The 26,936-nt window shown below is 38.8% G+C and overlaps 1 protein-coding gene across 4 annotated transcripts in view; it reads right to left on the bottom strand.

Moving 5' to 3' along the window:
• Nucleotides 1–24,132, bottom strand: part of DCUN1D4 (defective in cullin neddylation 1 domain containing 4) — a 41,912-nt gene extending 17,780 nt beyond the window's left edge. For 2 of the 4 annotated variants that reach the window (XM_085578628.1, XM_021528340.3), the window contains exons 1-5: nucleotides 24,072–24,132; nucleotides 14,247–14,317; nucleotides 13,289–13,328; nucleotides 7,487–7,516; nucleotides 6,109–6,223 (exon numbers count right to left, since the gene is read on the bottom strand). In XM_085578628.1, coding sequence (XP_085434754.1) covers nucleotides 6,109–6,223; nucleotides 7,487–7,516; nucleotides 13,289–13,328; nucleotides 14,247–14,317; nucleotides 24,072–24,096 — 281 coding nt within the window. In that variant the 5' untranslated portion in view covers nucleotides 24,097–24,132. The remainder of the gene's footprint in view (nucleotides 1–6,108; nucleotides 6,224–7,486; nucleotides 7,517–13,288; nucleotides 13,329–14,246; nucleotides 14,318–24,071) is intronic. The other 2 variants (XM_085578629.1, XM_021528430.3) reach the window with 1 other exon arrangement.
• Nucleotides 24,133–26,936: the final 2,804 nt, after the last annotated feature.

Here is a 26,936-nt window from a genome sequence, read left to right as displayed (position 1 = left end):
ACACTGTATCACATTTATAATGAAAACAGACTATGCACAGTGAGAATTACTGATCTCATGTATAAAGACAAACCCTTTTCCTTCCCTGCTTACTCCAAACATTAAATGAGTTTCTCACCCCAGCCTAGCCAAGCCAGCTATTTCTACTAGTGAGAGACTCCTAATCTCTGAAGCGCCTAGTGAAGCAAGATGAGTGGGGAGACACAAACAAGTAGACAAGTACCTGAGATTACTCAGCCTAGGACAACTTGGTTCAACCTAGTGGCACAGAGTAAAGGTGTTTTCAAGGACTACATCCACTGAATTATGATTAATATGGATTTTATTATCTCAAGAACCATATTTACAGAGGAGAAAAACACAAACTTCCAGACACATCTGGCATCCATTTTATATCTTGCAGTATTCCTAATCTCAGGGGAATTTCTCAGTATATACTGCAAGATGATGTGCCCTGTCCTTGCTCTAATGACAGTATCTCTTGCTGTGCAGAAAAATGCACTACTAGAGTGCACAGGGTAGATATCTGAATACTTTGGGAGTACCAAACATCTAATTAACAGATCTCACAAACAGCAAGTCCTCAACGGCTCACAGCTTCATCAAGATGACCAGCACCAGTACTTTCAAACAGATGCATAATCATTATGCCAACCAAGTTCTGCTTAGTAATTTTCTTCTCTGTTAATAAATGGTCTGTAAAAGGAGACTGCCTGTTACAGGAAAGTGCCAGGAAAGTGTTAATCACACACTGCTCAAAAAAAAAAAAAAAAAAAAAAAGGCAGTGGGGGCAAGGCATAGAGGGGAAGTAAAAAACTCAAAAAGATCCCTTCCATAAAGGAAGAGCAAATGAATATACCTGCCACTTTTGGTACTAGGATTTGCACACTGTCAAAGAATGCTGGCACCAAAATAGGATTGCTAAAGGGCATTTTCTCCATCATCAGTTAGAAAGGCGCATGCAGTTTTATCCCAGAGTGTCTGCTATACCTGTCACTACCAGACAATACCAAACTAAGAGCCCTTTTTTTTAGAATTACCCTTCCATTTCTGACTCATGACATGATATCCATCAGAACAGCAAGAAAAAAAGAAAGGTATTACCTACAGGGTAATTATGTATTTTCCTCTCAGATGAAGTATCTTCCCTTAAAAAATACAATTTTTTTTTAGTTTAGCATGACACTGTGTCAGGACAGTGAAAGCAATATGCAAGTTATTTGTAACAAATATCCTGTAAGGAGCATTTAGGGTTTTCTTTTTTATTGTCTCTTTCTAACAGCCATTTTGCCAGCTAGAGAGAGGAAAGAATGTGGGACAGGACAGGGCAAAAGCAACAGGAGATAACCAGTCTAAATTTTGTAAATGTGATTTCAGTTACTTAACCACATCAAAATGTAACAATATTCTCAGAGATGCTTGCACCTCCATCATGACCTAATAGCTGACTCAACATCCATGTTTAAACCTACATTTGAAATATTCATGTGAGCTAGGGAATTGCAATATACCGGCAAACAAGGTAAGACAATGCAGTTTATAACTCGAAGTGCTATAGGCAAGCATTGATCAAAAAAAAAAAAAAAAACAAAAAACAAAAAACAAAACAACAACAACAAAAAAAAAACCAAACATACCAACAACAACAGTGTCTAGGCATTTCACGCTTTGTGGGAACTTTAAATACATGGTCCTCCACGTTTTTCCAGATTATTTTCTTCTCTTCCTAACTGATTTGGTGGAAAAACAAAAGAATGAAAATTCCATCCAGATATAATGGGGTGACTAGGCAAGTGATTATAAAATTTGATGGTTGCTGCCAGCAAAAAGAACAAGGTAAGGGCAATTTTCTTCAACCCACTGCAGTGTTCAAAGCTGGGTTATCTGCTGCTCTGAGTATATTCACCTGCATTGGAGTTGGTTGTAGCTCCAGCCACAGCCCCTCCCACTGCACCAACTCCGGGCTGTGTAGTTCCACAACAGTCAAACCAAAATCAGTGGAAATATGGAGCTTAGGGCACACAAAACATTCTCCTCATGGTGGAAGCTGGTAATAATCCATTGAGAGGGCAAAAGAAAATAAAAAGAGAAGGGGAAAAAAGCTATGAAGTTCTAGAGCCTGGTTATTTCATATGGTCAGTGCTTGGTGAATGAAGACATCAAGAAATTTACTAACAGAAGCTTTGTTTCTAAACAACCAGAACTTAGTCAAAATCTTTACCAAATTTTGAGTTTTGAACTAAGTAACTAATTGCTTCCAGATTATTTTTTTTTAAACATGCCAATTTTTGATTGAAGAAGATGCCCCACACTACTTCCATTAATACTAATTAATTTAAAATTTTGGCTGAGAATTTTCATTAATGCAGCAAAATGAAAATATTTTAATAAAGCCTTATCTATTCACTCACAATTATGATTCTAGAAATAGTTTCATAAAAACTATAGTAGAAACAGAAGGGTGGGAGAAGAGATGTTTTTCAATTTGCAAAATATGACAAAAAGAGTTTAAAGCAACCCTCAGGACTAACTTGACTGTTAAGTTTTATGAATTAGTATACCTTATGTCTCCTTGTTTAAAGACTTTCAATCATTCCTAATCTGTTAAATGTTTGGAACTTTCTCAGGCTTACTTGATGAGCACATGCTGATAGTCACATGTCCAGTTTAAGTGAAGTGCACTGAAAAGCTATAGGAAAAGGAAAAATTATACTTGTGTGTACCTGAAAACCCCTACTTCAAGGAAAAATATCTACTACACATCTATGACAGCTGGGAACACAGGAGGTCTGCATGGGGCAGGACCAAACCAGTTAGTAAACAACAGCAGAACAAAAACCAAACCAACTCTCAACACCAAAGGTTTTGAAAATTTTGGAAGTTAGTACATCTCATGTTAATGACACTGTGTTTTTAAAAACTGCATTTTTCCACTATAGAGTATGGAGTTTACTATTCAATACAGAAAACCTGTTTTTCATATTAATAGGCCCTTTTGTAGCTCCTAGACACATAAGGGTAAATTCATTGAAAACATTTATCTAATTGTTTGAAAACATAAATTTCAGGGAAGTAGATAAATATTCTTAATTTTCATCCTCCTAAGGGGACAATATCCATTACTGCAAGACTTTTGCCCTCAGTATGATTCCAGAATAAGGAGAATAATTACTTTTTAAATGAGACTGTCAAAACAGAAGACATTATATTAAACAACTAATTTTTCCCTATTTGGCTAGATATTTGTGTAACAGATAAGCAACATAAGACAATTACCCAGTGAGGACTATTATTTTACCTAGCAAATATCTTTACATAAATCTTGCTTTACCTTTCTGAAGATGCTTAACACAGTGATGGAAGAACAATGTACAGAAAATGTAATTTTAACTCAAATTTGAGACTACTCTATACTGTGACAGTTTTAAGTACAATAAAGTCAAGACTGTGATATTAAGATGAAAATATAAACTAAGTCTCCAAGTCATTATGTTCAAGTTAGTACATGCTCAACTGTTTACTTCCAAAAGCTATTCTTTAAGGCAAGACAACTCTTACTGTTATCTATAAAGCACTGAGTTCTTGTTATATATCATCTGGTATAAAAATTCCCTCCCACTGAAACACTGCATTCATGCATGGTTCATGGTGATGCTATGAACAGTAATTAAGAGAATTCAAGTTCTTATTATGTAAGGGTGGAATACTAATGAACATGTTTGGAGTCTTCCATTTTCACACTGAGAACAAACAGGAGACTTGCAATTACTGAATTTGTTAACACTGACACTGTAAGTATGCCACTGTAGCTGGGAAACATACAAAAGTTTATGTAATTGCATTAAGTATTTGAGGTGACAAATCACTTCTGTTAGGAAATACAGTCTCTTCTGGAGAGGACTGTGTAGCTCTTCAGACACTGCCTGCCTCTCTTCACTTAATACAGAATGCACACACAGACTAGTGTTCCGTGAAGGCTCACCCTGAGTTACTAGAATGCAGCTTCTAGGAAGACTGTCTCCAAAACAGAAGCTGAGAACTGAGCCTAGGACCCATTATTCTATAAACTGGCATTCCACTAGCCATACTGTTTTTACTCTATATAGCATTCTCTGCACACAACGTAAACAGAATTGGCTTTGCAAACTAGGTATGCTACAGCACACTGTTGTAGAGTTTCCCAATTTCAGACTGATTTCTGCTCAACTAACTGAGATGTCTGATCCAAAAACTAAACTTAACAGGTATGAACTCCACCTCACAAAACAAGCATGGAAGTATGAGACTGCTTTTTGACTAACCAATTCACAGAAGATTACAGGGGTAAAAATCCTTCCTTGAAAGAAAATACAGCTTAAAGACCAGGCTGGATGTCCAGCAAGTAATTTCATATTGCCAGTCATGCTGAAATAAAAAACTGTTTTCTTGAAGACCAAAACAAAAGAAACACTCTGGGAAGCAGAGAAAGCTCAAAAACCTTTACAGGAAGTCAGTCAAATAAAAACTGGAACCACATTAGAGGATATTACCCCATGGTTCATTACTAGCAGATCTGGTTTCTCCTCCAATTCTAAAAGCAGGCTGAGGTCTTTCTTTTAATAAAGACTTACATAGCAGTAAAATGAAGACTAGATCCATTAGTTATAAGCTCAGAGGCAGATATAAAAAAAATCCTTCAAATTACATTTGCAACAAGCCCTTAAAAACTATTAAATATCTAGTATTCAGAGAGCAAAAATCATGCTTTTATAATTTTCTTATGTAATTACAGAAATCACTATTTCTTACTTCTAGGCAAGCTTATTTTTTCTATCGTTATTGCCTTAGCTAAGGTAGGTAGAGAGTTCAGTTTTATGAACCTCTCTATATTCTAGAAAGGATCTGTTTTTGTATTGCTTCCACATTGTATGCCTATCTTTGAATAAGCTGTAATGTCCTCTATCAACTGTTTAGCTATTATATTCACTATTTCTGAAAAACAACAAAAAATATTAAAAGCATGAACGACTTTTTTGTTCTAGTTAGTGTTACGAAGCAATGAAAGAGTTGAAATCTCTTTCTTCTGCATCAACAGATCATTTAATAAATTCCAGAGCAGTTACAGTTGTGCAACCCTATTAAACACAAAGGGGTTACAGGGGCATGATCAGAGGCTTAATTTGGCTACCAGTATTTTTCTTACTCATGCTAGAGTATAAAAAGGAAAGTACCCAACCTGGCTTCAGGCTGACAGTTAGGAGAAAAATGCCTTTTTTAACCTCCCTGAAGGTACTTGCTATGGAAGCATGTGTTTTCTGAGGCATCACTAATACATGAATATAACAGATCTCAAATTCTACTGATTGATGCAGCACCAAGGAAACTTTCTAGTTGTATAAGCTGTTTTTCAACATCAGAACAGTACTACATCTATCATGCAGAAGTGTGCAGTTCTATACAGCCTGAAGTTCTGATTTAGTCCACAAAAATAGTGATTCTTGCACACAGAGAGCACACTCAATGGTGTCTGAATGACTCAACACACTACACATACTTGCAGAGGTCTCAGCTATCCAATACTTCATGGCAAAATAATACACTGTTCATGCACTCTCTATGACCTATTTGGCTTCTGCTGTCCAGTGAGAAACCCTTCAATAACTGCTGAACCAGTGGCTATCACCTTACCTGGACAATTTCCCCTTATAAGTTCAGTATCAAATCACAACATAATAGGGAGAGACTAGCAGGATTTCAAGAGCTGAGTGGACCATAACTCACATTCACTTTTTTGGTAGGCTAGAGACTGATAATAGCCAATCCAGACCTTATGCATGTATATGAGAAAATACTACTGTGTCTGTTAGAGGTTGGTTTTGAACAAACAAGTACATATTTTCACAGCTGGCAACTACAGCAAGGAAAAATTCCCTACATGCTTCTTGTATGTCTAGGGAAAGGCGACTAGATATAAATATCCCACAGTTCAATCACCAGCCATGGTGATTGAAACCACATTGAGAAACCAAGTAAATTTCAATATTATTTCCATTAGTATTTAAACACAAATATATCAGCTATTCAACTTTAGATATTCCATCAGTCTTAGCTCATGGTAAGATGACATACCCATCATGTCTACTTTTCTTAGCAGATAAATCATCTCCTGCTGCAGGTCTCCTCTTTTTCCTTGGAGGCATCACTTTACTAAAGCAGTCTGATGAACTGCAAGACCGAAGACTTCCTACAGAGGGAATTAAAAACACCAGCACAAAGAAATGAAACTGTTGCAGACCAGTTAAACTGTGTCCACTAATAGGCATATTACAAAGGAAAGGGAAGGAACTTAGGGGACTTAAAAATTAAAAAAGAAATGGTCTTTCAATAGCAAAATCCATCTCACTTTTCAATGGCATCCTATGACCAGATTTCCATTAAGGTCAAAAGTCCTATATCAAAATGTACAGTAGCACTAGCATTACTTCAGTCTAACAGCAGTCAAGAAATGACACTATCCTGAAGATTTAGGTCCTCAAAAAGTCATCCTTATTTTTAGTCTTTTATTCAAATAACAAGTTCTAAGAGTTGATCATTGTTTTTTAAAATACAGATGTGAGTGAACACCTACCTCTAGAAAACAGAACCCTTTATTTTCAAGCCCCAAGTTTTTTTGTGATACAGAGAGCAAGAGGTAGGAAAGGTTTTGTTTGTTCTTTGGTGAGAGGGTTTTTTTCAGGCTTTTTTTTTTTGTTTTGCAGGGACAGGAAGAGACATTCAGCAACCACCAGGGAAAAAACTAAGTGGCTGGCTGTATTATTTGAACTGAACAGTTATCAAAAAATGAAGGGGAAATAGCCAATTCAAGATACTGATGCCAATCAGGTGGCAGTCTTTCCCTCCCCTTCTCTCAGCTACACACTCCTATGTCTCTGGTAACTCTTCCGTGTGCCAATCCAGCTCACCAAACTTGTAGATAATTAACCAAAGGAAAGAAGAATAACAACTTTCTGTTCATTAGCACAACAAAGAGCACAGGACCAACCCTTTTGACCACAGCAAGTCATTAAATTGCTTTAGCTATCTCATGAAAACAGTAAGCTAACACTCCAGGCACAATTTTGTCCTACTTTCATATGCTGAAGACCACAGTAACACCTGAGAAAGGTGTATGTAGGAGCAGCTCAAAGAGCTATCACAGCTCTAAGTGTTACACAGAGAATTTGAAAAGAAAAGGAAGAGAGAAGTGAGATATAAAAATCCAGACATAAAGCGATGCCAAAGAAATTTGCAGGAAAACATTAAGAACTCCAGCATTTCTAAGCTATCTTCTCTGCTACAACAGCATCCAAGTTTAGCTATGCTCAATTAAGATGCCCACAAAATCTTTTAACTTACATCACAGCACAGAAGCAAGCAATAAAACTTTGACTGCTTTTTGACACCAAGGGAACAGACTGAAATCAGAGGCCCAATTCCCAACAAATACTGACAGCAATCTTCTGCTTACCTATTCTTCGAATCTTTGAAAGGCTCTCTCCTGTTATAGGAGAAACACATGTAAGGAACCTTACAGCCTCACAGGCTTTGCTACATGTATGTTATTTCAAACATTCACAGAAACTCTAACCCATAAGAAAGTACATATTTCTCTAGTATTATGTTAATATTTCTCTAGTATTATGTAAGATGTTCAACCCAATTTTTACACCAAGATGAACTAATCTGGTTTCAACTAATAAAACTTTTGCACTAAGTATGCCTCCTTTGGTCTTATTTTTATATTAATTTCTATCTATTAAGAAGAAAATTAATCTCTCTAGTTCAAGAAACACTCTCCAATTCAAAAAATTCTTCCAATATATTCTTTTTATTTTAACTCTAAAACTTCCTCCCCATTATTGTCCCAGGAGAATATACACTGTCTTTCTGAAAGAGAATTAAAAACATTGTAAATTCAAATTACAATTTAACTAATCATCAAGAAACTTGCAAGTATGCTCCATAAACTATTATCACAAAAAAAAATCATAACGGCTGTGTCAGAAAAACATACTTCTAGAAGCACTATCTAGAATACATTACAAAAGGAAATTAATTACAATAGTATTTATTTTCTTCTCAACAATATTAGATATACTTGAAACAGGTAAGCCAGAGACCATTAAAAACTCAGAGTACACCCAAGACATTTTACCAATTAAACAAAGGAACCTAACCTGCTGAATGTCACTTGTTCCATCTGATTATGCCTGCATATTAATGATACTGAAAAACTGTACTCTCATAAGTTATTGAACCTGTGATACTTTATCTTTCATATCAAATTTCTAAAGACTCTGCCAGTAAGTATTTTTTGTAAGCCTACACAGACTAAAAACACTTAAGATGACAGCAGAACTCAACAGATGGCTAGAAAGAGCCAACAGACTTAAGACACACACTGAACTTAATAAATGAAAATGTGATAGTGAACACCTCTTATGCATTTACTTAAGTATAACCTGTAGCTATCTCATTCCTTTGAGAGCAAATGGATTGTTTTTAAGAGCCTTTCTTTTAAAAAAGTAAAAATCCATTTGTGATGGCCACAGGTATTGGATGCTGGTAAAATGCAAGAAAAAAATCATACATCCCCTTCACCCTCCACAAATCTGTGCAGTTGATTGTGAAAAGAAATATGCAAGGCCTCTGTGAAAAAAGAAGCAGAGCAAAAGAAAAAAAAAAGTAAAATAAAGCAGTTATAGAACAGAAAAATCATTTTGTCAGACCTGCAACCCCATACAAACCAAATAATTTAACTCAAGAATTCCTGCTTGGACTCTGCCTTCTTAAATGATAGGACATTTTAAAGAAGATTGGTGAACTTGTTTTGAAGGCTTAAACTGATCACAGAATTCTCTACAACCCAATTTCTCCAATGACTCCTATAAAAAACTTGTATCCTCTTTGGTTTGAATGTATCTAGTTGCAGCTCTCAAAGCACAGAAAAGGGAAGGAAAGAGACAGCTCAGAAATTGGAAGGTGGCTATTAAGTGCACACATACACTGCCCTCACACACTGACAGCACACAGACACCAGGTGGACACACAGATTGTAAATACTTTCTGAGACTTAATATCTTAATAATTGAGTTTTGGAGCAAGTCTTCACTAAACTTTAGTTGCTAAATAATCTCTAAACTACTAAAATCACAATGTGAGGATTTAACTTTCAAAGCATTTCTTTTGTTACTAAAATTGGTGTATTAAATTTGAAGGGCTGTTATAGCTTCTCTGTAACAGCAGCAGAATATTTATTTCATTTTCATATAAAGCTAAAAATTATCAGTTTGAATTTTTTTACTTTGAATTCCTGCAATGTCTTTATTTACAATACAGCTCACTAAATAGCAATATTATCCTTTCTTACACAGAGCTTCCTAATGCTAAATGTAATTTTACGTCTAGCAATGCACAGCTAACTTTACTTCCCAAAGATCTGACTATCTGCAAACAAAAGTGCAGCTACCTCTGACTAAATGCAAATTTGACAAAATTTTACTTACCAAGAGCAGCTTTGCTGAAGTGATTACCTTCAAAGTTTCTCACTCCTAGGCCTCAACTCAAGAATGGCAGAACTCTTCTAGTTCTTACTGTTTTTTTGACACTTTAAGCTAGCATTTGCAAGGTAGAGCCTCCAAATGGCTGCTGAATAGACTGCCACCAGCCAAAAGCCTGTCGAGTTTAAATGCTGTTTGCCAAACATCCTACTGAATACTTGCAAATTTACAGGAGACAGCTTCCAAAGGGAAGTATCAATTCAAGAGCTAAAATTCACCCTAGAAAATTTAAAACAATATATAAAATAAAACCCACAAGGGAGGCATAGTCCTAGAATAGCAACAAAACCAGAATAAACAAAAGGGAAAAAAAGTCAATAAAGAACTCTGCAAGCTGTGTCCCTACAGAAATGATTCAGAGGCATGGAATTTTCGCCTTCTCTAGATAAAGCCTGTGAGGAATCCTGCTCTTCTGATGCTTCAGTAGGAGGATGCTTCAAAGGAAAAATAAGTAGAAATTTTGAATGCTGAAGCAATTGGTAAGATATAGCAGATCACTTAATAATGCAACAAAATGACCACAAGTACAATTAACAATCATCAGTTTTCAGACACAAGATGAAAAAACTAAGATATTCACCAAAACATTAAACAACTTGCAATCCTGTTGCAAAAGGAAAAATCATCTTCTCTGTCTTGAATTCCACACTACAGAACTGCTCTGGACTCAAGAGGGGTTTCTTCTCTAATCAAACAAAAGAAAATACAGCAGAGGCAAAAGCAATTTTTCCCTCTCCAAAGATTCATGAACAGCAATGAAGCCCTCTTTTTGTAGAAGATATTATCTCACTGTTTTAAACAAGCCAGGTGACAACAATAAGCATACTTTTAAAGACTTTTTAGTCTGGATAAGTAAGTCACAATTTAATTACCAAACCATGACTTTAAGCTATTAACAAGCTGCTAGATTTGTATGACATTAAAACAACTATTATTTGAAATGTGAGTTCTCCAAGTTAATGCACATACATAGTAAAAGAAAAATTGTTTACAGAATCTGAAAGCCTGATGTTCTTACACCTACGAACAGGTGAAAAAGCAAAGCTGATGACACATTTGAAGTCCCTCTTATTTTTCAGACAGATATGCATACTAAATGATAGCATGTCAGACTGCAATCATTGTTGGGGACTGGAATTTTGAAAAAAGATCCATCTTGGCTCTCAAATCACTGAAGGAATTTTGAAACTGCCACTTTCCTGTAGTTCTTTGATGTTTTAAGGCCTGGTTACAGAAAGGAACTCTGGCTAATACTTAGAAAAGATACAATTTACTTCAAGTAATTTAGATGTCCAAGACATTTTCTGTTAGCTTAGAAACAACTGCATTGAAGTAAATGTTAATACTATCATTAATAAATATTAACCTAAGATTTTTTAAATAGTTTTTAGAAATCCCAATCAAATTTAGATATGCATACATTATTAAGTCATCCCAAAAACAAAGTCCACAACGTAATGACAATAACCCAGATAATTATGTCTATAAGAAAACGAACAGCAATCCTTAAGGATAAGACCTGGGCCAGAAGATTTAGCGTTAAAATAATCTCAGAACTATAAAAAATCTTGACATGGGGTTGGCAATACTCAAACCTTTTGCAACAGTTTTTAATCTGACTTTCAAATGAATTCTAGACATAGAATCTCAAATTCACAGCACCTATACAGTTCTATAAATTGTGCAACAAAATTAATAGGTCTTGACAACTTCTTACTGGAAAACAGAAGTACCAAAAGTTCAGGCACATTGAAAGCAAACCATTTTCAAAAGTAACTATGTGAGTGTCTCCAAATAAGATGTTTCCAAAGCGTCAAGTCCCATACAAAACAGAAACAGAAGACTTCTCCGTACTACATGCATGATGGCCAAAATAGCTCCTTAAATGTGTATTTGTCCTCATATGAGTCAAATCAAACACACATTTCAACTAAACATGCCTGGAACTTATGCAAACATTTGGGCTTCATCTCTTCGTACAAGGAGACATAAAATAGGGCAGAAGCATAAGAAATAGTAGAAATAATATCTGAAGATGAGGAGGGAACCTGGTATTATCAACCTTTACTTTTGGTTCTCATTTCATATTTGTTTCTAGTTTGAAAGGTTCTTTTACAACTATTGCAAAAAATTGTACTCTTGAGTGGGGATTTTGTGCCCCAACTCATTCAACAGGCATGTTCACACTTTTGAAACAGCTTAATTCAAACAGCATGCAGGCAAGAGGATACTGGCTTTGATTAACGTTTTATACTGACACTGATGGTAACATGTTTGATCACTTCCTAATAGAGGTAATGAGAGCACCAAGGCTGGTTTCTTATATTTTATGACAGAAATGCTAGGCATGAGGTAAGACAAATTCCAAATACCTCAAAGTACATCAGCACTTACTGATTAGTGACAGAAGGGGACTACTTCAATGCTTCACAATGGGTCTTGGTGATCAAAAGTAAACAAAGATTATAGAACACATTTTCATACACAAAATCAGTACATAGCTGTTCAGTTTAGATCACCTGGGTCACACAGGAGAAAATGCCAAGTCTCCATCACAAGATGGGAGAGGACATCAGTTTTATAATATGGGCATTAAAATCTCTGTCTTCAACTATAGTCACAACCTCTTTTTTCAGAGGCTTTTCATTTACATAATGAGCTAATTTCAAGTATCAAATCACTAATCACAATAAAAGAAAGTATTTCAGAGAAGCCTTTTGTGGCTAGAGTAAGAGTTCAAGCATGATACAATGTCACCTGCTGCTGTACAGAGGAGAGTGCAAAATCTCTAAGTGAGTTCTGCCCAATCCCAAGCAATGCAGTCCTATGCATCTCTTCTCATTGCTTGAGGCTAAGAGTGTGCTAGATTTTTAAGTGTGTGCCAGAAATCTCCAGGAGGAGCTGACGGCTCTCTCCACTCTCCTAAATGCTCAAGGTAACATCAGCAAATATAGCCATCACCCCAGGATAGTGAAAAAGCTTTGAGTGAGGTGGTAAGACAGACATGGTCAGTTTTAAAGAATAGTTCTGCTGAGTGAGTGATCAGGGCTTGAAGGCAGTGCAAAAGGAGGTAAGAACTCTTGCAACACATCATGTTACAAAGCTCGAATGCTAACAAATCAAGAATGGCAGGAAGCTGGTACCAGGCACCTGAGAAGACTACCTCAAAAAATTATGACCTTTCATAGAACAAAACACAGATATAAACCCATAAATAGGTAGTACTCAGACACTGACTGAAAACCTGCACAAGAAACAGAAATACCCTGCATCAGAACCAGTCAAGAAAAAAGCAGATTGTTTGGAGCACAGCATTTAAACTCGGTCACGGGCATCAAAAGAGCCAGAAGAGGTCTTGCTTCTACTCTGTTCTCACTAATTCTCTTTCAAGACTCAAAACACTGTAAGAACATGGATATTTTGTAGCCCAACAGGCTGAGTCCCAGGAGTGAGAGAAATTTTTCATTAAGTCTTCTAAACTAAGAGACAGTAAAATTACAGATACTGCTGAAACATGTTCAAGTCCTTCATAATTTGATAAATTACAAGCAAAAATGCCTATTTTGAAAAAAAATAAGAAACCCAGGCACTTGTTTCCTAAAACTCCTTTAGCCTTCTAAAACATCATTTTCAGTTATGTTAAAGAGACTTGTTTAATAAAGCGTGTTTAAATTGTTTCAATCTATTTTTACTCCATCTCTATTAAATACCTGTCTGGTGATCGTCTTGACCAACGTCCTCTGTCAGATTCTGCAAAAAACAGGAATGACACAGTTAAACAAGATTCTTCTGTACTATTTTTAAATTTTACTTGATGTTAATATTCATCCTAATTACTTAAGGATCATCTACCTAAGATTGCAGTCTTTGTGCTTTCAGCTCATATTTACCTAAAAAGTTACACTTGCAAATTTATCTAAAAAGTTCAAGTAAGCTAAATTTGATATATATTTTTGAGTTTTTTCAATCAAAACCATATCAAATTATTTCAAGAGTGGAATAACTACCCATCAGGCTGGGAATTGGCATTATTTTATCAAATAATTCCACCAATAAATGCAGCATTAGAAAGACTGAATTTACCATTTAGGACAGAAATGGTTTTGCTTAACGATAAACATACAAATGCGTTCTAAAGGAAACTGATTAAAAACCAACTGAAACCTTGGAAACAAGTTTACCCCCTTCTTCAGGCAGGGTCTTTTCCACTAAATTTGCAGTGTACACACAGAAGCTGTAACACCATTTCCAGCTATGGTTGTAATAAAACAAATGTAAATACACACCACATAAGCAGGAAGAGCCTTCACAAAAACTTTGTTTCACATTTTGCATGGGTGTAAGAGGTCAGCTTGCTCTTTCAATATGTTTTCCAGAAGAACTGCAAGAAACTGGGTAACTATGATGATTACCATCACTTAATGTTTCCAAGAAAGCTTCTTGTATGAGGCAAAATCCAATGTTCAAACAAAGTTCAAACTCCACTCTGACCTCTGGAGAATAATCTTTCACCTTTTGCTTATCTTTTCACCAATTCAAACCCAACAGCCTTTCATACAACAAGGCAGTTATAATTTTTAGAAGTGTAATCACTTAATGATTTAAATAATGACATATTCTGGACCAAAGCCCTAGCTATTTTGCTAAGAGAAAATGGCAAGTCATTACCAGTCTATTGAGGGTGTGGTAAATCTTGTGAATATTTGCCAGTGTTGATAGATGAGAATTCAGTTGAAAATCTAGAGGGGAGGAAAAGAAAAAAGGTTTTAAATTTCTGGTTTCCAAATGCAGCAGTCATGATGTTCCGGCATTCTGGCTATTTAATAAAATCATCACACAACTATAAACTAGAAGTCAGCTCAACTTTTTCAGCACTGGCATTTTCAATACTTGAGTGGAACAACTGAAATCTGCAAAAATATGTCCTATGTATGTATTCTTCTTATGGCATAGATGACCCTTAGCAGAAGTATAGGTAACTGTAGCTGAATTAAAAAAAACTTTTTTTTTTCCCCCTGATATTTGGAAACATTGTAACTTCCATGTTACCCAGTCCTTCTGTTTCATCTATTCCAAAATCAAGTACCATGTAACATTCTAAAATCATTAATAAAAATCCTAGTTTTTAAAATATCAGATTTTATTAATACACATGTACTTGCCTTTATATTAATTTCCTTGCAAAAATAAGTGACTAGAATACACTTGTGCAGTTGAGATACGGCTTTTTAATAACAAACCAAAGATGACAATACAGCAGCTGTTAAGACAACAGCCAAAAAACTAATAATGAAATATTCTGACACTTCTTGGAAGAAGCCATAGCATAGATGTTAATTTTGCTTCCACACTCCAAATATAAAACACTTGAGTCTGCTTCAGTTGCTAAAGAGGAAGAACCTAATTTTTCTCTATTCTTTTGAATCCCCTATTTTTGCTAGGAATGTGGCAAGAACAAAACTTGCAAAAGAACAGCTAAGATCCAGCTAGAATGCAGGCAAACCAAGAAGAATCTCAGAAGTTGAACACAAACCAGCCAAGAGGGCTTAAAGACAGTCAACTACTATAGAGTATCTCCATTTAAACTAAAAATAAATTAGCTACCCTGTGGGAATTCTCAGTTCAGTCAGAGAGAAAATGAAGGTTTCTAACCAAGCAGAAGCCTGGGAAACCGTTGGGAAAGAATGTAAATCTTTATCTCTCTTGTTGTTCACACTGTTTACAGATAAGTTCCGCCACTGTGCGTCATTCACTGCATGCCAATGGTGAGAGTTGTTTTTACTCTAGGACCAATAGAATTGGTCTAGACAAAGCTCTCTATAAAAAGAGCGGTGTATTTGAAATAAATCAAAGTTCTACTCTCTCGCCTTCTGATCTGAAGTTATTTCATGTCCTGCCTCAACAGCGTCACTACCCCACTAGAACTCATGTGCCAAAACACTCTAGAGAAATGTACTGTACGATAAGCAAAGTATTCCAAGTAAATTGTTCTATATGTGAAAAGCTTCTGTATGTGCCTAGTTTCACTACCCAGCTAATGCACTACAGCATTTCTAATGAGACGTTTAATTTGGCTTTGCCCAGCAGCTGATACAAGATGCAAGTAAGGTCAAAAAAATAATTCCCTTATTTCAATCCAGAGCATTTCAAAGGAATGCTCTCAAGATACACTTAAGGTGATCCAGATAAACAAGAATCATCATTAAACATCCGACTGCCAAGTCAGTGAACCACACTGCTACGAAGTTAACAAGTGGAGCTGAAGATACTGCCTGCTCTAAGTGTACTTGTTACACACATCTCTGTGGAATTCTCTTGCCACAGTGACTTTAAAAAAAAAAAAAAAAGATACTTTTAGGAATTATACACTTCATTCATTACGTTAGACAGAGTATTATTTAATTAACTGCTACCTATTTCTTAACATGTTGGCCCCAATCCGCCCACAGCAATACAATTGCTCTAAGTCAGAAGCACCACAAATGGAATCTCCAACTTTAGCTAACCTTATATATACAAAGACAATCCAGATCTTCTTACCAAGCTACAATAGGAAGTTCTTGAACCTTCAACAGGGTGTTAAGAGATTTTTCCTGCATTAAATGCTCAATAAAGTTCTATTTTTGCTAGTCAAACAATACTAAGCAGAACCATTCTGCAAGAAAAAAATAATCCTGAGTTTCTTAGCCAATCCTCAATTCAATATAAAGCAATGAGAAAAAACAAAAGGAGAGGGGGGCAAACAGGGATGAGCACAAGAGAAAACATAAAAGCCATTCTGAGGAGGGCAAGATTAAAAAATAAGATTTGATTTTTTAACTGGCAGATCAGACTAAACTTTCTGGAGTATGAATTTTACAGTTGCCCTTGCTGCTTAGCCTAAAATCTACAAAGAACAAAGAGTGGTTAGAGAAACCAGTTATATCTGGAGGTAAGAAACTGAGAGCACTAAGCAAATATTTATTTATTCTAATGTAATATTAACTTTAGATAGCACTCTTAAAAATGGTTGAAAAAATACTCTAACAGTAGGATTATAAATACATAGGTGTCACCTTTGAAGCAAAACATACCTAGGCACTTCAAAACACATAGTTCATGCCAGTATGTTTTACACTTCCACTAAAAATACCTGTACAATTTTAAGCTGCTGCTTCAGAAATAAATTACATAATTATGATGGACTTAGCAGAATTACACAAATATATTTTCCAGTTCTAATACAAGAGATATCACACCATACACCACTTGAACATGGAGGACCGGAATACAACGTTTTCTTTCTTTCACAGGGGAAGCTTCACAGTGAAGGGATATTATCTAAAACTGAAAACAGGCTTTTTTTACAGTTATAAAAAGCAAATGCAAGGAGCACCCATTAAATTAGGGAAGTTAAATTACAGTTCAGGTTATTCTCTGAATTGGTCAGTAAGTCAGTGTTTGCTTTATCTATAGTTCAAGAATGATACACAAAGTATCCTATGCCACTGTGAAAAAGCCTATTTTGAAAAAAAAAATGTAAGAAACAAAATCCAAAAAATAACACCTCCCATGCTCAAATAACACTATCTGGGAAATTAGCAAAATAGCACTGATCAGCAGTGGTCAAGATGGCAAACAACTGGACAGCTGGTTGCAACTGCATTCTTCAGGAACACACTCTATCCCCTCCACCTCCCAAACTTTCCACAAATGCTTATGCAGCCTCCAAAACTGTGCTTGCTGATCCCCTTGGTCGGCCCACTACACTTGGAATCTTATGCACTGAATAAACAAACAAACAAACCCTGCCATCCCAGTGCTCTGAATCAGATCACCAAGGAGCTGCAACACCAGCTGAGCTGGAGGAAGAAACAGGAAAGGTCTTCTGAAGTGGGAGCACAACCTCTTGTGGCAGCAGCAACGTGCTAGATGGATCCACCACCACCCCAGCGCCACCTCCAGAGGAGTGATACATCACAAGAAGCGCACACTCAACAGCTGGTTTTATGAGCTTTACACAAATAATGTCGTCCTGTGTGAAGCCATTATTCACCTGAAGACAAGAGCTCCAAACCACATGAACTGGTCTGAATTTTTTTTTTTTTCCTACAGAAACTGCATCTAGCTCTGGGGTCCTCAGCATGGGAAAGACATGGACCTGTTGGAGCAAAGTCACAAAGGACAACTGGAGGAACACATCTCCTATGAAGAAAGGCTGAGAGCTAGGGCTGTTCAGTGGGGAGAACAGAAGACTCCAGGGAGATCTCACAGCACTTTTAAGTGCACTTACAGTACTTTAAGGGGACTTCCAAGAAAGCTGGAGACAGACTTACCAGAAGAGCACGTATGACAGGACAAGGAGGAATGGCTTCAAACAGAGTAGGTTTAGACTAGATATTAGTATGAAATTATTTACTGTGAGGGTGGTGAGACCTTGGTATAGGCTGCCCAAAGAAGCTGTGGCTGCCCCAAGCCTGAAGTGTGAGGCTGGATGAGGCTCTGAGCAACCTGGTCTTGGTAGAAGGTACTGGTGCTCATGGCAGGGGGATTAGAACTCTATTATCTTTCAGGTCACTTCCAATTCAAGCCATTCCAAGACTCTGATGTACCACACAGTTTATTGACCTCGAATCAGAAGAAGGAAATCTGCTTGCCTTGTAAATAGAGAATGATGATACGAGGAAAGTTTGCTATGACTTTAAGGGGTGTATGTTAAGCATACGTGTTTTGTTGATTAAATTATTTTTCATGCAAATGGTAGCTGATCTTCAGTGAGGTCTGAAGCAATGGAAATTCCACATGGTATTAAATACTTTACAGTAATTCAGAATGTAATGGCTAAAAAAAAAAAAAAAAAAAGTAGAATAATTGCAAATCCAGAACCTAGAAAGGAAAGAAACGACAGAGCCAACATAGTATTATGGAATTTAAATGTTGTCTGCAGTCTGTGATTAACACAATGTTAAGGGTTAAAGGCTGGGTTAGTCAATTAGTCACAATCATATACAATTTAAAAATAAAAAGAAAATAGTTTAAAAATAATTTTTAGAATATTATAGGTTAAGGTTTATACTATGGACATAAGAGTTACAGAGAGGTAAAAGAAGCAAGAGCTGGCTGGGTTTGCTTCCATAACAAACTAGAGAAAAAACATTCTACACCCTCTAATTAATGCACACATTAAATAAAATACAAAAAAACCAAAAAAATTCCAGGTAAACTGGACTCAAATACTCTTCCCTATCTGAAAAGAAAAAACTTTAAAGGTCAAATCCCAATTTTTTATTTTTTTTCATCAGACAGAGTAATGTGTTGCCAAACTATTTAAATAAAGATCTGAACATTAAAAAAAAAAACCACCACAGAAAACCACAAAGAGTACCTGCCTGAAGAAAACCTTTAAATTTCTCTAGCAGGAATTAAGTTAAGGCTTGGACAAAACACAGCTACAAGGTACAGTAAAATCTATTAAAAACCTAGTAAGAAATAAACAATAGTAGTAAACAAGATCAGCTGACTTCAAGTTTCCTTTAAAAGCTGCTGATTTTTTAAGCAAATAGAAAACCTATACAAAATCTCACTTTACAGTAGGTCTAAAAATAATTATCCCTAGTAGATATGCCATATATACAATATTTAAATATAGAAACAGCAGTAGTAATTACATAGTAGTAATTCTTATTACTGCTAAGATACAGCTGTAAACTTCTCAGAAAAAAAAATTAATGGAAAACACACATCAGGCAAACTCATACCTAAAAATTAAAATAGCATACTTAGGCTTTTATTCAATTTTTTCCTTGCTTTCAAGTAACAGAGATAGAAAAAAAACTTGTAGTAGTACTGGCAATAATAGTTAAAAGTTCTGTTGCCTTAGTTACCTTTAAATAAGCTTTACTTACTAAAAAAATAATTCAATCTTCTAAAAAATATACCATTTTATATTCTGTAGCCTACTTACAGAATTATTCTAACAGCAATACTATTCATATTGATGAATGATTAATTGATTAATGAACTTAGAAGTTCAGATCTGAAACCTACACTCAGTGAAAGCACTCAACACTCATGTTCAGGAAGCAAAATTATTGTATTAATTTTTAAATACAGAAGCAAAAAGAAAATGTACAAGAGTCTTATTTACACAAAAACTTAACAACACACCTGAAGACTGAGAATCCCAAACTGCAGCACAGAGAAGATAGGAGCTGACTCTGCGTTCCTGTCAAATACAGGCTTAAAAATCTATTTCCAGTGTGTCTGTAGCTGCATCCCTGCAGGCAGTGACACTCTATAGCAGGGCCAACCTGCAGAAGAATTCTTTCTCCCAGTCCATCATGGGACAACTAACCCTTGGGTCAAGGGAGACAGAGAACAGGCTTGAAAAACAGGGTCTCCCTTGATTCGGCATGCTCAAATAAAGGGCATGATTCAGAAAGTAAGGAAAACTGAATTCCAGCTTGGAAAGTAAGGAGAAGCAATTAGATGGGATGATCCAACCTATCTTGAAGCGCATCAGGATCTAGCCATTAAAGCTGAAGACATGATTCTGCAGAATGTTTCTCCTGCCTGCACCCAGAACTGCACCAAGCTCAGAGCTTCTGCTGACACCAGTGGTATCCAAAACCCACAGTTGCAAATTTGTGTACATTTTGCAAACACAACAGCCTAAAGTGTTCTGAAGCAAAACACAGACTTGACTTAAGCTTATAAATAAAAAACCCTACAGAAAACTCAAACCCAAGCAACAAAATATGGTAGGAGTTACTATACACACTAAAATCATTTAAAGGTAAACATTCACATTCAACTCTTAACATTTGGTATTACCACTCAGAATGACTACTGCAACAAAATATTTTAAGATCACTGCATGCTACACAGATAGGAAAAAGCATAATTATTTTTTGCCCTCATAGGAACAAATGTTTATTTTACCTAGGTGTTTTTGGAGTACCTAATATGAAGGTTTGTTTACAAAAAGAGCTACAGCAGTTTAAAGTTAATTGAGAATTTTAGAGCAATTTAGGCAGTGTAAAATTTGTGTAACTGCTACTTTAGTTTGAATACATTTCCATTGACCTTAAATTAATTGAACGAGTAAGAGGAAGGCTAATTCTCCTATACTAATATATAGGATAAAATACTCTGCACAACTGGCTCATGGCAGGATTTGGGTTTGCTTGGGAGGGGGTGATTTTGGTTGGGTGTTTTGTGCTATATAGCAAAGACCTAACACTAAGTGGGTTTCTGGTGCAAAACATCAGCTTCCATTGATGAAAAGTGTTCATCCAGTCTAACACTTATTCTACCATGACCTGAGAGTTGTTTGCAAGCATTACTCTTAACTTCATGCCACATGTCATCTGGCATCCTACAAAGGGCATAAGGTAATACAAACTTTGTATCTTGTGCTCTAGCTAATTCAGCAGCAATGCAACCCTGTCAAGTACATGTTACGGGGGTATCCAGCACCGGGCACATCTGCTGTGTGGCTCACAATGGAGCTGCAACAGCCTAGGAACAACCATGCCAGTCAAAAGCATTACTGTCCCAGCTGCTTGCTTCTTCCTCCCTGCCAAAATTTGCTGACCCCACAGCTCTGCCAGCAACACAGGCCATGGCCACATTCCCTAATCCACTTCAGGCAAGAAATCAACCTGTCAGTTTAGACAACTTAAGTAAGTGGCAAGAGCTACTTTTGACTGAGTGGATTAGAAGTGCCCCTACAAACTACTTTACCAACAGAGCACGGGAAGCAGTAATCTACAGCTAATGAGCAGTAATGAGCAGCTGAGCAGACCCAGTCCCACAGTATACGCAGCGACACATCTGCTTCAAGTGTGTCACACCAGTCAGCTCCCCAGCAATAGCTAAAGCCTTGCAGCTTGAACTGTATATAAATATATAAAACCATCTATATACACACAATTTTATATGTATATACACACACACACACACCCACTGAATGAACCAGTAGCTGTTTCTTTATGAGCCAAAACTAAAAATTCCATTTAAATCAGACCACAATTCTAAGTAAAACTAATTGGACAGTACAACAAAAATCCTGGCACATATAAATTAAGGGTTCTGCTTCAAGCCTGTTAGTAGTCTTGTAGTCTTACTTCCTGTAGAAGAAATAACCACACTATTAAACCCTCTAATATTTAAATTGTACACAAGAGATGAACACTTTCACAGGATGTACTGTACTTCTTAGTGCTATGCTTTTTGGCAAGCACAGGACAGACAAATTAAGTGAGTTATCTTCTTCTGCTTGAAGACACAAACAAAACTAGGAACTAATGCTTTGAAAAATCCCAAAGTCTTTGCTTTCAATACCTGCAAAGAAAGTGTGGGAGGAGGGGAATTAAAGAAAACAGGATTAATAATTCACTAAGAGCACAAAAAGCACTCGGAAAAAAATAAATTTAAATGAAGTGCTGCAATTACACAAATAAGAACTCATCCTGATACAACAGAATGAGGAGAAGCAGTAAAAATAAACTTTACCTGCCTAATTCAACCTATTACATGCTCTTATACAGAGAGGGTTTTTCTAATAATAGCTACAGGAGCTACAAGAAACTTTCAAGCAAACACGTTCAATAGAAAAAAGGAAAGTTGATTTCTTCATATAATGTAAAAGATGTTTTCTCAGAAAGTAAAACTGAGACTGAGCAAAAATGTATTAATGGAGTTTATATCATAAGAACAGATAAGGATCTAAGAAGGACCAAAAAGGTTGGCTCAAAATAAATCTCCAGTCAAGAGACTACTATAAACCAGCTTCTGTATGTGCAAAATTATGCTACGAACACTTCTTGCTTTAAGCATTTAGATCAATGAAAAAAACCCAACCACTGTGAAGCTAGAGAAAAATAAATTAGTTAATTTAGGAAAATATATCTATTTAAAACAATACCTATACAAGCAAAAAAAAAAATTTGAGGCCCAAGATCTGATCACACCATAGAACATTTTTAATGAAAAGCCAGTAACAGCTGAAGACTGAGGGATACTACTCTTACTGTTTTCTGAAGACAAATTAAAATTTAAAACAATTAAAAATCACTATGTCACCTAATCATCCTACACGAGGGAGCCCTGGAATATTTGTAACTGTAACTCACACGTGTATATATTGAGGACCTGCATTTTTTTTGACAGGGCACATGACAAAGACACTGAACAGAAGGCATTTTCTAGAATAATTATCCTTCTATTTCTAATATGAGGCAATTATTTCTGCTTTAATGGCAGACTTCACCACCAACACATAACGACCCCTAAACATAAAGGTAAAATAAATCAAAACCACTAAAAAACTGATATAACCTTATGAGTTAGAGCCTTTACCAGGCTGCCCCTGTACAACATCTCAATCTGAGAAACACAGGAGGATTCAAGAAAATCCAGGCATTATGCAGCATTTCATTCCACCACTGCTTTCAGGACTTTGTCCAAAATCGTACCATCATTCACTGATGTATCAGCAAAGCTTCAATTTTCATTATCTTTCCCATAAGCAAGTTCTATGGTAATAAAGCATCTCAGAGCTGCAAATCCTTTCGCAGCGCGAACACGTTCCTGGGAGATTTCACAGGGACGTCGTTGTGGCAGGATAGCTTTGGGTTCGGGACGACCACCAGGTCACTGCAGCGGACAGTGCCTATCTCTGAGCCCCGGCCACCCCACGGCCACGCAGATGTGGACCCCCTGCACCATGCAACCCGTCTGCAGCAGGCTGCTCGAACGCACAGCCAGAGACTCTACTGAGGAGACAAAGCCCTCGCTGCGCTCCTTCGAAGCAGGCGGCGCGATGCGCCCGTGCTCCCCAAGGGACGGCGGGTCCGGCCGGGGGTCCGCGGGGCGGGGGCAGCGCGCCGCGCCGCCGCAGGGCCCGCTGGGAGTTGTAGTCCGCCACGCCGCCTCCCGCCGCCCCGTTGCGTGGGGCCTCCGCCGCAGGGACTCCACCTCCCACCATGCGCCGCGGCTCCAGTCCCCCGCACAAGCAGCCCTGTTCCCCCGCACCGGCCCGGCGGAACCCGCTGAATTCACCCCCGCCCATCTTCCCTTACACACGCAGCTCCGCAGCCCGCGCTCTCCGCGGCAATCCCGGCTCTCTCACAGCCGGCCACGAGGGCCGGCCGCAGCCTCACCCGCTCACCAGCTGGGTCTGGCGAACTGCGTCACACCCTCCGAGTGCCCCCGGCCCTCTCTGGTGCGGCTGCCCCTGCCCGCCCCCGCCCGCCGGGGGAGCGCGCTGAGGGCCGCGGGGCTGCCGCTGTCCCCGCGGGGGCCCCGCCGCCAGGCACGCAGACATCGCCCCGCTCCGCGGCGGCCCCGCACCCGCGGGCCTGAACCCTTTCCCGGCATCGGGAGTCCCGGTGGCGCGTTCGGCCAACCCTCACGAGCCAGAAGCAAGAGAAGGCACCCCCGGCCGGGCGGTTCTTTCGGCCGGGCAGCGGGGCGAGCGGCGGGCCCGGGCCCGGCCGCGGCGCTACTCACTGACAGCGGCGGCATCCGAGTGCATTTTCGTGCAGCGCTGCACACGCTGCCGGCCCGGCCCGGCTCCTGCCCTGCTCCCAATCCAGAGCCTGGGCACGGACACCCCCGCCCCGCCCACTGCCCGCGCCCATTGGCCCGAGCTGCCGCGGGACACGGCGAGTCTCGCCCTCCTACTGGGTGAGGCCGCTGCCACTCTGCCCCCGCCTGCCCCACACTACCGCCCCGGCCCCCCATTGGGCAGCGGGCCGGTCCGGCCACGCCCCTCTCCGCTCTGACTGGGCTGTGGCGCTGCCAGTCTTTCCCGGTCTTTAAAGCGCGTGCAAAGAGCACCACTTTGTGTCACTCGCGGCGCTGATTGGCTATGGGGACCAAGTGCCGCGCCCATACACTGATGCGATTGGCTGAGAGGGGGAAGGGGGCGTGGCCTGTGGAGCTGCCCCGCCCCCAGGGGCCGCGGTGGGGCCGGACTGCGGCACTTCCCAGTTGCTCCGTGAGCCCCGCGCGGGGCGGCGGGATCATCGCCTGCTCTGGGCGGCTTTCCTTGTTTCTCCCCTCTCCCTCTTCCAAAGGAGACAAATGGCAAGCTGCCAGCGCCCTGAACCGGGGGAGGAAGCCACCCTGCAGGTCATTGCTGCTTAGCATGCGGGTGCAGCATCCCGTGGCGTTCCAGGGATAAATGCCGTCCCTGGCGCTTCCCGGCACTGAAACACAGGTGCGAGGAGACTGCTAGAGCAGCGTCTGTGCACAGTGGAGGATTGTAAAGACAGAACTGAGTAATGAAAAAAACCCTTCCGCTAAAAGGTTAAGTTAAAAGAAAGCCAAGGACTATGAAACTGAAGTAGTGCCAGATTTAAGGTAATTGTCCCTTTGGGGTAATGCATTAACATACAGTCCTGAATTAACTGATCACCGGCTTGTGTTTCTTTGGGTTTTTTTGTAAGCTTTGCCTTACTCGGTGAGTCAGAATGTGCAAGTGCAGATGATTTATTTTCCTTGTTTTCCATTGCCTGTTTTACAGAGAAGAGGGTGGAGTCCACAAAAAAATTAATCTGCTTTTCAAAAGTTATGGACTAAAACCCATGTCAGAGTAATGAAAGCTCATATTATTTGAAACTCTTACGCACTAACACGTTGAAATTATTTCTTTATAACTTCTGCCTGTGTCTCAGGATATTCACCATCTTTTCTTGAGCTCAGTTGGTTGGTGTTAATAACATTAAGGTTGGAGTTCAGTCCCTGTATGAACCATTTACTTGAGACCTGGACTCGGTGGTCCTTGTGAGTCCCTTCCAATTCAGAATATTTTGTGATTCTGTGAAACTTCTGCAAAAAAACCCAATAATTATAAAGCAGTGCAAGCTACATTTCACTTTGGTAGTTTTGTAACATCCCACATGCCAGACATTCACATTAGTATGTGTCATCCCAAGTTCTTATACCCAATAGGGGCACCACTGAGTAGCAGTTCATCTGATCTAATTTTGGTTTAAGAGGAACAATTCCTTCAGGGGTGTTTGTTTGTTCACTTGACCATAAAAAGCATGCAGGTTGCTAGTTCAGAATGAAAACATATTCAAAAAGAAAACTTCTTCCATGCCTTATAAAGTTATAAAATGATACAGATGTAAAGAAAGGTGGTACAGAAAAACCCTTTTTGGTTGTATTTGAAGACTGAAAGGTTTGTACCTTCTCCCCATTTATATTAAATGAAAAGAATAAAATGAAAGATACTACTTGGCTTAAAAGTATTTCCTTAGACTAGAGCTTCCTAATTGTAAAGCAAATAGGTTTGACAAGCAAAACTTCAATATATTTTTGAATGCACAAGTATAATCCCTCACCCCTAAAAACAAGATCTGAAAAGAAATCTATAGGGAAACATAATTTGTTTTCTGAGCTTCTGCCTGCTAAATAGGGGATTCATGTATCAGGCAGAAAAGGCCTGCCCTGTGAGAACAAGGCCGTTAAAACATGCACCTTCATTCCAACCTCAAGAAGTTATAAATAATCCCCTTTGTTACTACTAGCTGTAAACCACTATGGTGGTTTATGGTCTCCAAGCCAACAGATAGTACTAAATCAGGCCTGTATTTCCTTTATAAAGCCTGAGTTCATAAAATGCAGAAATGCTTCATTTTACATAGAGGTGATCAAACATTGTATTGGGCCACTAGGCAAGGTTCTGGCTGCAGAAGGATTACAGGAGAGGCTTCTGTGAGAAGCTTCTAGAAACTTCCCCTGTGTCTGACAGAGCCAAGGCCAGACAGGTCTGAGACAGACAAATCAGTGGTGTGGGTAATGCCTCTGTGGTAACATATTTAAGAAGGGGGAAAAAAATAATGCACAGATGTAATCATGGCCAGAGAAGTGAGGAGTGAGAATGTGTGAGAGAAACGGCTCTGCAGACACCAGGCTCAGTAAAGGAAGGGGAGGAGGTGCTCCAGGTGGCAGAGTGAATATTCCCCTGCAGACTGTGCTGAAGCTCATGGAGCTCCACAGGGTTGCAGCGATCCACCTACACAGCCCATGGAGGACCCCACATTGCAGCAGGCGGACGCCCAAAGGAAAGGTGTGGCCCTGGGGGAAGCCCACACTGGAGCAGGGTCCTGACAGGACTTGTGACCCTGTGTGAGATCCATGCTGGAGCAGCCTGTTCTTGAAGAACTGTACCCCGTGGAAGAGTAGAAGAGTGGCCCACACTGGAGCAGTTCATGAGGAGCTGCAGCTCATGGGAAGAACTCAGGTTGGAGTAGTTTGTGTAGGACTGTCTCCCATGGGAGGGACCCCACACTGGAGCAGCTGAAGGACTCCTCTTCCTGAGGAGGAAGCAGCAGCAGAAACAGTACATAATGAACTGACCATAAC

The sequence above is a fragment of the Lonchura striata genome, chromosome 4 (genome assembly GCF_050655825.1).
Source record: "Lonchura striata isolate lonStrDom1 chromosome 4, ASM5065582v1, whole genome shotgun sequence".
Classification (NCBI taxonomy): domain Eukaryota; kingdom Metazoa; phylum Chordata; class Aves; order Passeriformes; family Estrildidae; genus Lonchura; species Lonchura striata.
This window is presented reverse-complemented; position numbering and strand designations above follow the sequence as displayed.